A 13,047-nucleotide genomic window follows, 5' to 3' on the forward strand; every position below is an offset into this window, starting at 1 on the left:
TAGGTTCCGTACCCTGATGGTTCGAGGAAATGGAAAAAAAAATCAACCACGCAGGTCACTTGTTATTCTTGTCATCGGCAGAGCAGTGTCAATCACGCACAGCCCGGTGAACGGCACATGTGATTGGAATGTAAGTCAGCAGAGAGCAACCAATAGGTTTGGAGCCAAATTGTCCCGCCCCCAGGAAAGTTTTTTTTGCTGCAGACCTTTGACTGTCAGGAGTTTCAAAACGAATGCGCGACAGAACACTGCCAATAATCACGTGACTCAAAGCTTGCGCCTGTGTGGTCAAATCTCTGAAAAGTCAGTGCTGAAAAGTCAGTTCTGAAAAAAATACATTTCAATTGTGTAAATTTACACCTTTACAAGTTTTTAAAAATAAATATTCAACCTTTCAAAAATTATTTCTCAATTTATGAACACCTGTTTGCAGAATCCCATTTACAAGGTTTCAAAACCGGGAAACAATGAAATACACTGTTGCCAGATTTGAAACTCTGCAAATGCGCTGGTGAAAGTTTTTGAACTTTGAAAATATGTTTGTGAAAAAAGAAATACTTGGAAAATGTGTTGGTGACAATGATGAAGAAGATAAAATAGAATACAAAATAATGTTTGAAGATGTTCAAAAAAATTTTCAGGTTATAATCTCTTTTTTCACTGTTGCAAAACCTTTTTTACAAGGTGTTGCATTTTCAAACCCAGACTTACAAGCCTTTGAAACTTTTTTTTTCAGGTTTGAATTATGGCAGGATACTGGCTCCATAGATCCGCTTCCTCTCCAACTCCCGTTCTTAGGGACCGTCTGCAAAGTGCAAAACAGAAAACTACCACAATGGTCAAATTTGAATAGCGTCGCCATTATTGACTAGAGAGCCCCAAAACTTGCTCCATATAGGCAAGGCCTCTATATGGTCTTACTACAACCTTTTGTTTTGAAAAATATATCTCCTTGTTTTTTGAGGAATTTGTATTTAGCAACAATTTCAATAGCGTAGCCATTGTTGAATCTAGAGCTCCAAAACTTGTTCCACATAGGCACGGCCTCTATATGGTCTGACTACAACCTTTAGTTTTGAAAAATATATCTCCTCTTTTTTTTAAGGAATTTTTATTCGGCCAAAATTTCAATAGGCTCGGCAATATTGACTCCAGAGCCCCACAACTCTTTCCATATAGGCACGGCCACTATGGTCTTACTACAACCTTTAGTTTTGAAAAATATCTCTACTTCTTTTTAAGGAAAAATTCCAATAGCGTTGCCATTATTGACTCTAGAGCCCCAAAACTTGTTCCATATAGGGATGGCCTCTATATGGTCTTACTACAACCTTTAGTTTTGAATAATATATCTCTAGAGTCAATAATGGCGATGCTATTGAAATTCCTTGAAGGGGACCTATTATGCTTTTTTGACTTTAATGACCTATATACGTTGTTATAATGATTGATATTCATGTTTAACCATACTAAAGTGTCAAATAATGACGTACATGCATTTCGACGTATTATTGCTGACAGTCTGGGGTGGCTTTGCAGAGCGCTAAACACTCGGGACATTGATTGCGATTCACTTGTTCACATTTCCGGGAAACATCTTCGTAGACGTACTCCTGCCACGCCCCCATATGCCTGGTCAAATCTGCCCGCCCGCGCGCTCCAGGAAGGTAACCAATCACAACGGAGTTGGGTTGGCAGGAGGGGGGTGAGGGGGCGGAGAAAGACGAAACGGAGTGTTGACAGAGAAGGCTGAAAGCGCCCAGATGAGAGGAAGAGTTTCCCGAAAATCTGCATCGTTTTTTGTGAATGGTTAAACATGACTATCAATCATTATAACAACGTTTATAGGTCATAAAAGTCGAAAAGCATAATAGCTCCCCTTTAAAGGTCTCATGGCATGAAAATCTCACTTTATGAGGTTTTCTAACATTAATATGCAGTTTTTACCCCAGCACTGTATGGTTAAGGCCACCTTAACAAAAATAGGGCCCCGCCTTGACTACCAATGTATGTACTACCAATTTTTTTCAAATAATTTTTATTTAATTATTATGCATTAACAAAGTACAAAACTCTCGTAGGGAGTAAAAAGATAAAGATAAATAATGCATTGTTGATATTGTTCAAAACAATAGTCCTGCGAACAGAAACCGCGAACTGAAACCCTCACTGAAGACTGCAAGGCCATGAGACACACCCCCATGCGACATGGAGGAGAAAGGGATTGTTGCCGGCGGGCAGCCGGAAGCCGAGGGACCACTGCCTCTTCGCTGCCCGCTGCAGGAGGCGGTGGGGCCTAAGCGCTGGCCGCTGCCGAGACGGCGGTCGCTTTCTCCTCCATGTCGTGGTTCAGTCTACTTCAGATTGATATGGACGTGGAAGAACCAGAGACGTCGGAGAACCCAACGTAGTCGTTTGAGATTCATAATGTCTTCTGGAGGCGCACACAGCTTTTGGCCGTGATAATATATATTATATTATATAGATATCTATGGATAAAATATTATTTAGATATAGAGCTCCAGGACTCCCGCCGGAGCACCCGGAGTGTTCTAGAATATTTACAGAACACGGCCAAAGGCCCCTCGGACTACAGCTGTTTTTAAAAAAAAACGAAAGACTTATCTTTTTAAAAAAGCCTTTTGCTAATTTCCCCTTTACTGTTTATGTATTATATGTTTAAACAACCTGCTTTATTTATTTTTTCCTCTCTCATAAGCTATGTAGCACTTGGAGATTTCTGACTGTAAAGTGCTCTACAAATTAAATATATTATTATTATTATTATTAAAGGCTGTGTGCGCCTCGCCATTGCGATACATCCACTGTAAACAGAGCGTATGGTACCGTGGCTCGGCTTTTTGGGGCTCTAGATTCAATAATGGCGACGCTATTGAAATTTGACCATTGTGGTCGTTTTGCCCTTTGCAGACGGTCCCTAAGCTCGCGGCTGAAAGCCGACAGCTCATAGCACTAAAGACGGTTCGTTTGGAGGAAAACACGGTTGTAGCTGGTCATCTAGGTTACTTCATTTAGCTAGAGGTGTCATTTGTGTCGCAACGATGTTTCAGTGATGATCTATTATCTAACCGCAAACTCAGAATCTGCCAATTTCTTTACAACTTGACATAAGTCTTTTATCTAGTATTTTTCTAAATCCGGGCAATTCAATAGTCAACAGGGGAAGCATGTCTTCTACAATGAACCCTGCAACCAGCCGGTCTTTCTGTGTCAAATGCTTCTGCGCTCCAACACTTGAACACTCCTTCCCACAAGCAGCTACGTCACTCAAATTGATCGCTATGGCAACCTGCCGAGGCAAGCAGGCGCTGCAGACACACAGGCAGCATGCATGCACATACCACAACAGATCTGAACTTTACACGCAGGGAAACACGGCTTGGGTAACGCAGGAAAGTGCGTTACTATTGTCTATTAAAGCAGTGTAGTTACCAATATTTTAAATGTAATGCATTACTTTACTTCATTACCCAAAAAAGTAATATCATTACCCCCAACACTGCAGACATGTATGCACTCAGGTTACCACCAGACTTGGAGAGTAGCGTTCACCACAAAGCGTTTGTTTTATAAAACCTTCCTCCCTGCGCTGCGGCACGGCTCCAGGGCTACGGCGGCTACGTGGCGCTGGAGATGCTGAAGGCCGCAGGTCCGGACCAGCCTGTCCATTGTGCTGCCGTCCAGGCTCCGGTCATTGACTGGTCCATGTACGGTGAGCAGGTTACCACAGAACCACAACCTTGTACACATTTACATTACATTTAGCAGACTTTTTTATCCAAAGCGACTCACAATAAGTACATTTAAAAGAAACAAGCAACAGCTATATATCACTGTCGGTACAGTAAGGATTTTCATAGCAACAAGTGCTACAATTGCAAGGTTAACCCATTCCCTGTGTACAACAAAGATAGCGAGAGTAGTTTAGTTTAGTTTAGTCGATCAGTTTTACTTTAAAGGTACTATCTCCAAAATGGCATCAAAAACAATGGTTAAATATTGTCCAATCCATGATGCCCACCAACCTGAAGGGAGAACACAGGGGGAGAGGAACCAAAAATAAATATAACAGCAGCAATCCAAAGTAGGGTCTTAAGAGTTCTGCAGCTGATTTGTTGCATCTCGATTCTGTGCTCACGCCATGAGAGCAGACCATAATTACTACAACACGTAGTCAGACAGCGTTGTCATTTTTACAAAGGGTAGTGGGGAGAAGGAAGGAGAGGAGAGTGTGCGACAGTCCATTCAGGGGGAGGGTATATAACCTTCTGAGGAGGGTATCATAGGGTCTCAGATTAAATGAAATTCTTCGCTTGATCCCATTGTGCTTTTCCCACCATAGGAAACACACCAAGTCCAGTGTTTCCCACAGAATAGGTAGCAATGTGTGGTGCCCCCCTGGTGCCAGTGGGGGAATCGAGTGTCGGGGTGCCGTGGCGGTCGGTGGAGTCGGTCATCGGGGTGTATGCAGAGTGTGTGCAGCGGGTGGCGTGCAAACACACACTTTCTGAAGCTGCCATGTTAAATATACACCTGTATGCTTATCTATTGTCACCTGATGAGACAATTTTAAAGCTACAAGAAGAATTTGAAATTATACAGCTCAATCTTAATTCTTTAAAGTAAGTTCTTTAAGAGAAAACAACTAAAATCGTGTTTACAAGAACCCTGCCTGGTTTCATTCCTAGCCCCAACTCCATACATTACCTGGCAGGCCAGTAGAATTAATTTGCTCACACGAATACCTGGACTTTATGTTGGAGGAAGACCTGACTTTTAAGTTTCATGTTGAGAATTACTCACCAAAATTGTTGTTAAAGTTTAGTTTTACCATTTTTTTGGCCAATTTTAGTGGCAATCTTTAGATTCTGTGCCATTCAAGGTATTGTATTTACTGTATTTAACTTTTTTGGTAAAACAAAATAAATTGTACAATGCAACAATATAAATATAATAATAAAAATAAATATAGCTGCGAGCAGCAATGTGGGTGTCAAGCATAATCGGACTCGGTAGGCTAATTCTGCCGGATGGACGCAATCGGCCAGGGGGCTACATGACGACCGCCTCGGAAATCGGCAATACCGACAGCCGGTGGGATGAGCATTATGTGGGAAAAGGACCCCACCTAGAGGTAAGGGCGCAATACAGTCTGCCTGACAGAACAAATGTCACAAATACATAGGGGTATTCGGAACAATATCCCTCAAAGAGACACAATGTAAAGAAGCATCCGTTCTGGAGGTGGTTCGTGAAGCATCTAATCCAGTGGGAATCGCAGTTTATATAGTAGGTGGGCGGAATGGTAAATATAGTCATTGTTGCATTATACATTGAGTACCGCTTGTCGCCACACGAGTGCAGTGTCTACCCATTAATGAGCGCCACACGAGTGCAGTGTCTACCCATTAATGAGGGCCGTCACGTTTGATTGCCTGTCACGGCCAAACGGTTTTGAATTTGAGAAAGCTGTTTAACACATTTGTTCAACTTGTTCTGAAGATCATATATGCAAAGTTTTATGAAGATTGGACATTATTTGTGGCCTGTGGAAATTTACAACTGATTTTGACAACTTTCAACATGGTGGCCAAGTTCTGAGGTTGCAATGAGAAATAATTTATAAGCTATATAAGGAGGTCTGGCAGTATCCTCAGACATTAAAAATAAGTTTGAAATGTACTAATGTGAAGAGAGAGGAGTTAAAACACGTCTTAATTAATTATAGCGCCCCCTAGAGGTCAATGGTCACCAAATTCATTGAGTGTCCCCATGATGATGTTATGGGTCTATGTAACAAGTTTGGTTATGATATGTCAAAGGGATGCTGAGATATTGGCGTGTTTCCGGTTTGGTTGATTCGCTACGAATATCATTGGCTGTCGCGGATATTTCTGCAAGAAATAATATACTAGCTATACGGGGAGGTCTAATAGTATCACTAGACATTGAAAATAAGTTTTAAATGTACTCATGTGAAGAGAAAGGAATCAAAACACATCGACATTAATAACAGCGCCACCTAGAGGTCAAAGGTCACCAAATTCATCCAGTGTAACCTTTATGGGGTCATGGGTCTATGTACCAAGGTTGGTTATGATATGTCAAAGGGCTGCTGAGATATGGGCTTACATCCGGTTTGGCGGCTTTGCCGCCAAATTTGATTGGCTCTAGCGGACAAACAGTTTTGAATTTGAAAGGTCTATCAGATTTGTGATAGAAGTAGCACTTTGAAGGTTTTTGACATAAACCAAGATGGCGGAAATAAACGTCATAGCGCAATGACGTCATAGGGTGTGTTGAACTGGGCTTGGTTCAAGGAATCCAATGATATCTGGTTTGTGAATATTGGTCGAATGGGTCGAAAGTTAAGAACACGAATGCATGTGAAACTTTGACCTGTCGGTGGCGCTAGAGCTGTTGGGCTAGCGACCTGAGATTGGCTTAATGGGCTAATGGGGCTGTCCTGAACCAGTGTGCCAAATTTCACAACTTTTCGCCAAGCGGTTCTATGGGCTGCCATTGACTCCAATGGCAGTATAACTGTACGTCCACACCAGGAGCGACCAAAGCGTCAAAGACGCTTTGGTCGCTCACAAAGTTTCGCTGCGAATTTTTCTGTTCGCTTTGGTCGCTCAAGTCGCTCATGACGTACAATTCAATTATGCAGACGCATTTAAAGGAGCCGTATGCGTTTAGTAGGCCCTACAGACAGCCATATCAAATAGTGAACTCTCCCATACACCTTGGCCATATTGCCGAGACGGTTTTGCTTGTTCGATAAAGTGCTTCGACAACAAGTAGGACAGTGATTCCCCCCAATACAAAAAAAATCCTAAAATGTAGGCTAATTACAACCGAGAACAAAAAACCCTGCGTGCTGTAGTAGTTAAAATATGTTTCACTGATCTGGATCTGCAAATCATGATCTGCACTCATTCGTCGCATTCAAAACAAATAGACATTCGCGCACATGGCTAATTTGCATACGCGCACAGGAATGGTTGGCTCCGCAAGGCAAATAATGGAACATATCGATCTATCTAGGCTTTTCTGTCTATCTATCTATCAACGCGTGTCTAGTTTTAATGTGATGGATTGTGTGTATGTCCAGTCAGAATTGTTCTGTGTGGTGTTGTAGGCTACTGTCCTGTGTGGGCCGAACCACCTAAATGGATTCCCGACGATTTGTGTCGTTTGGTATTAATAAAGACTTGACTAGGCTTTCTATCTATCTAGACTAGATATATCCCTTGTCATTTATCCCTCGTCTTGTCGATTAGTTTGTTTATGTGACGATTTCAAAAACTTTTTTGGTTTTGTTTAAAGCATGCTACACGCGATTGGTTGGTTAGATTGGTGGCATGGAGAGCAAATTAAAATGATTCCCGCTTAAATACGAACGTTCTAGATGTAGCCTATAAATACTCCCGCTTATCATCACTTGATATCCAAACCACTACGGCGTTTCGATCTCTGAACTTAAAAGGGATGGGTTCGTACAACACCGGGTGCCCAGTTACAGCCGCGATTAATACTTCAGCCGACATTTTGTTCAGTGAGTGAATAAAGGTAGGTAGGAACCAAAGTGCCTGCCGATGTTCCCTGGGATCCACGCAAGCGAAGAGCGTCTACATTCCGATTGACTGTCAGTGTTTGGCCCCTGAAGCGAATAATAGTCATTTGCATGAAGTTAAAAAGTTTTCAACTTCTTTTTGACGCTCTGGTCGCTCAACTTTGGCCGCTGGTAGCGTTGGTCGCTTTGGTCGCTTTGGTCGCTCTTGCCCATAGAAAGTGAATGACTTCCGGCGATTTGGTCGCTCAATTCGCTTCTGGTGTGGACGGACAGTAATAGTAAATATAGCTGCGAGCAGCAATGTGGGTGTCAAGCATAATCGGACTCGGTAGGCTAATTCTGCCGGATGGACGCAATCGGCCAGGGGGCTACATGACGACCGCCTCGGAAATCGGCAATACCGACAGCTGGTGGGATGAGTAAATGGGAAAAGGACCCCACCTAGAGGTAAGGGCGCAATACAGTCTGCCTGACAGAACAAATGTCACAAATACATAGGGGTATTCGGAACAATATCTCTAAAAGAGACACAATGTAAACAAGCATCCGTTCTGGAGGTGGTTCGTGAAGAATCTGATCCAGTGGGAATTGCAGTTTATATTGTAGGTGGGCGGAATGGTAAATATAGTCATTGTTGCATTACACATTAAGTACCGCTTGTCGCCACACGAGTGCAGTGTCTACCCATTAATGAGCGCCACACGAGCGCAGTGTCTACCCATTAATGAGCAACGTCAAGTTTGATTGGCTGTCACGGCCAAATGGTTTTGAATTTGAGAAAGCTGTTTAATACATTTGTTCAGCTTGGTTGGAAGATCATACATGCCAAGTTTCATGAAGATTGGACATAATTTGTGGCCTGTGGGAATTTACAACTAATTTTGACAACTTTCAACATGGCGGCCAAGTTCTGATGTTGCAATGAGAAATAATTTATAAGCTATATAAGGAGGTCTGGCAGTATCCTCAGATATTAGAAATAAGTTTGATATGTACTCATGTGAAGAGAGAGGAGTTAAAACACGTCTTTATTTATTATAGCGCCCCCTAGAGGTCAATGGTCACCAAATTCATTAAGCGTCCCCATGATGATGTTATGGGTCTATGTTTCAAGTTTGGTTATGATTTGTCAAAGGGATGCTGAGATATTGCCGTGTTTCCGGTTTGGCGGCTTCGCGGTCGAATATCATTGGCTGTCGCGGATATTTCTGCGAGAAATAATATACTAGCTACACGGGGAGGTCAAATAGTATCACTAGACATTGAAAATAAGTTTTAAATGTACTCATGAGAAGAGAGAGGAGTCAAAACACATCGACCATAATAACAGCGCCCCCTAGAGGTCAAATATCACCAAATTCATTCAGTGTAACCTTTATGGGGTCATGGGTCTATGTACCAAGGTTGGTTATGATATGTCAAAGGGCTGCTGAGATATGGGCTTACATCCGGTTTGGCGGCTTTGCCGCCAAATTTGATTGGCTCTAGCGGGCAAACGGTTTTGAATTTGAAAGGTCCATCAGATGTTTTGCATCAAGCATCGCCGGATGATCATGTGTGCCAAGTTTCGAGATGATTGGACAAGATTTGTGATATAGGTAGCACTTTGAAGGTTTTTGACATAAACCAAGATGGCGGAAATATACGTCATGGCGCAATGACGTCATAGGGTTTGTTGAACTGGGCTTGTTTCAAGGAATCCAATGATACCTGGTTTGTGAATATTGGTCGAATAGGTCGAAAGTTATGAACATGAATGCATGTCCAATTTTGACCTGTTGGTGGCGCTAGAGCTGTTGGGCTAGCGACCTGAGATTGGCTTAATGGGCTAATGGGGCTGTCCTGAACCAGTGTGCCAAATTTCACAACTTTTCGCCAAGCGGTTCTATGGGCTGCCATTGACTCCCATGTCAGGTAAATAATAATAATAATAATAAGAATTCGTACGAAAACAATAGGTTGTCTCGCAACATAGTTGCTTGACACCCAAATATAGCTGCGAGCAGCAATGTGGGTGTCAAGCATAATGAGACTCGGTTGGCTAATTATGCCGGATGGACGTTATCGGCCAGGGGGCTAAATGACGACCGTCTCGGAAATCGGCAATATCGACAGCCGGTGGGATGAGTAAATTTATTCAGTGTCACCTTTCTGGGGTCATGGGTCTATGTACCAAGGTTGGTTATGATATGTCAAAGGGCTGCTGAGATATGGGCTTACATCCGGTTTGGCGGCTATGCCGCCAAATTTGATTTGCTGTAGCAGGCAAACGGTTTTGAATCAATCGATCAATTATATGTTTTGTATCAAGCATGGCCAGAAGATCATGTGTGCCAAGTTTCGAGATGATTGGACAAGATTTGTGATAGAAGTAGCATTTTGAGGGTTTTTGACATAAACAAAGATGGCGGACATATACGTCATGGCGCAATGACGTCATAGGGTGTGTTGAACTGGGCTTGGTTCAAGGAATCCAATGATACCTGGTTTGTGAATATTGGTCGAATAAGTCGAAAGTTATGAACATGAATGCATGTCCAACTTTGACCTGTTGGTGGCGCTAGAGCTGTTGGGCTAGCGACCTGAGATTGGCTTAATGGGCTAATGGGGCTGTTCTGAACCATTGTGCCAAATTTTACAACTTTTCGCCAAGCGGTTCTATGGGCTGCCATTGACTCCAATGGCAGTATAATAATAATAAATATAGCTGCGAGCAGCAATGTGGGTGTCAAGCATAATGGGACTCGGTAAGCTAATTTTGCCGGGCGGACGTAATCGGCCAGGGGGCTACATGACGACCGTCTCGGAAATCGGCAATACCGACAGCCGGTGGGATGAGGAAATGGGAAAAGGACCCCACCTAGAGGTAAGGGCGCAATACAGTCTGCCTGACAGAACAAATGTCACAAATACATAGGGGTATTCGGAACAATATTCCTAAAAGAGACACAATGTAAACAAGCACCCGTTCTGGAGGTGGTTCGTGAAGCATCTAATCCATCGGGAATTGAAGTTTATATTGTAAATCGGCGTAATGGTAAATATAGTCATTGTTGTAGTATACATTAAGTACCGCTTGTCGCCACACGAGTGCAGTGTCTACCCATTAATGAGCGTCGTCAAGTTTGATTGGCTGTCACGGCCAAACGGTTTTGAATTTGAGAAAGCGGTTTGATACATTTGTTCAGCTTGGTCGGAAGATCATTTTTGCCAAGTTCTATGAAGATTGGACATTGTAGTGTTCTCGTGCAGTGTGTTGTAACCCTGACTTAACACAGAGTTAAACCGTAGCCAATGAAGACAGAGTCGTAGTAAGGTTGACCATTTACTGTCACAATTCCTCATGAACAGACGGTGAAAACTGCAAATAAAAGAATACAAAAATACTGAATGTACATTTGACTAAACAGCATGTTGTACATAGTTGTAAATAATAATATGAACTGTCTAACACTGCATGAAGACATTCTGATGCCAATTGCATTGATTTTAGTTTGTACACAATTGCTAACCAAAACGTTTTTAACAACACATCAAACATTATTTTTAAATAAATCCACTCTAATATATTATCTTAAACATGTCTTGCATTGATTAAACAAACTTACGGCATTGCCTCTTAGATGCTTTCATGTGGATGCTAGCGGATTACAATCAGAAGATGCACATGTCTGCCATTCCTTCTACAGAGGTAAGATTTTTAACAGGAAATTACGTCACAGGAAGTGACTAAACCGGAAGTGAAATAATAACAAACCTAAAACGGCAAAATAATATGAATTTATACATTGGCTTATTTTAACTGTAAAGTAATTATTCACATCCGTTTTTACATATACATATTTAAGAAATCAATGTAAGAATATTAAATGAGTGCCAGGAGAGACAACACAGACATAATTTGTGGCCTGTGGAAATTTTCAACTGATTTTGACAACTTGCAACATGGCGGCCAAGTTCTGATGCAATGAGAAATAATTCATAAGCTACATAAGGAGGTCTGGCAGTATCCTCAGACATTAAAAATAAGTTTGAAATGTACTCATGTGAAGAGAGAGGAGTTAAAACACGTCTTCATTAATTATAGCTTCCCCTATAGGTCAATGGTCACCAAATTCATTGAGTGTCCCCCTGATGATGTTATGGGTCTATGTATCAAGTTTGGTTATGATATGTCAAAGGGATGCTGAGATATTGGCGTGTTTCCGGTTTGGCGGGTTCGCGGTCGAATATCATTGGCTGTCGCGGATATTTCTGCAAGAAATAATATACTAGCTATACGGGGAGGTCTAATAGTATCACTAGACATTGAAAATAAGTTTTAAATGGACTCATGTGAAGAGAAAGGAGTCAAAACACATCGACATTAATAACAGCGCCACCTAGAGGTCAAAGGTCACCAAATTCATCCAGTGTAACCTTTATGGGGTCATGGGTCTATGTACCAAGGTTGGTTATGATATGTCAAAGAACTGCTGAGATATGGGCTTACTTCCGGTTTGGCCGCTGCGCTGCAAAATTTGATTGGCTTTAGCGGGCAAACGGTTTTGAATTTGACAAATCTATTCGATGTTTTTCATCAAGGATGGCCAGAAGATCATGTGTGCCAAGTTTCGAGATGATTGGACAAGATTTGTGATAGGAGTAGCATTTTGAAGGTTTTTGACATAAACCAAGATGGCGGACATATACGTCATGGCGCAATGACGTCATAGGATGTGTTGAACTGGGCTTGGTTCAAGGAATCCAATGATACCTGGTTTGTGAAAATTGGTCGAATAGGTCAAAAGTTATGAACATGAATGCATGCCCAACTTTGACCTGTTGGTGGCGCTAGAGCTGTTGGGCTAGCGACCTTAGATTGGCTTAATGGGCTAATGGGGCAGTCCTGAACAAGTGTGCCAAATTTCACAACTTTTCGCCAAGCGGTTCTATGGGCTGCCATTGACTCCAATGGCAGCATAATAATAATAATAATAAATATAGCTGCGAGCAGCAATGTGGGTGTCAAGCATAATCGGACTCGGTAGGCTTATTCTGCCGGATGGACGCAATCGGCCAGGGGGCTACATGACGACCGCCTCGGAAATCGGCAATACCGACAGCCGGTGGGATGAGTAAATGGGAAAAGGACCCCACCTAGAGGTAAGGGGGCAATGCAGTCTGCCTGACAGAACAAATGTCACAAATACATAGGGGTATTCGGAACAATATCCCTAAAAGAGACACCATGTAAACAAGCATCCCTTCTGGAGGTGGTTCGTGAAGCATCTGATCCAGTGGGAATTGCAGTTTATATTTTAAGTGGGCGGAATGGTAAATATAGTCATTGTTGCATTATACATTAAGTACCGCTTATCGCCACACGAGTGCAGTGTCTACCCATTAATGAGCGCCGTCAAGTTTGATTGCCTGTCACGGCCAAACGGTTTTGAATTTGAGAAAGCTGT

At 42.3% G+C, this 13,047-nt stretch overlaps 1 protein-coding gene across 1 annotated transcript in view; it reads left to right on the plus strand.

Annotated features, from left to right (window-relative positions):
* Nucleotides 1-13,047, plus strand: part of LOC115541697 (inactive dipeptidyl peptidase 10-like) — a 254,281-nt gene that overhangs the window by 203,260 nt on the left and 37,974 nt on the right. Inside the window, exon 23 of the mRNA XM_030353542.1 lies at nt 3,628-3,733. Coding sequence (XP_030209402.1) covers nt 3,628-3,733 — 106 coding nt within the window. The remainder of the gene's footprint in view (nt 1-3,627; nt 3,734-13,047) is intronic.

The sequence above is a fragment of the Gadus morhua genome, chromosome 4 (genome assembly GCF_902167405.1).
Source record: "Gadus morhua chromosome 4, gadMor3.0, whole genome shotgun sequence".
NCBI classification, from domain to species: domain Eukaryota; kingdom Metazoa; phylum Chordata; class Actinopteri; order Gadiformes; family Gadidae; genus Gadus; species Gadus morhua.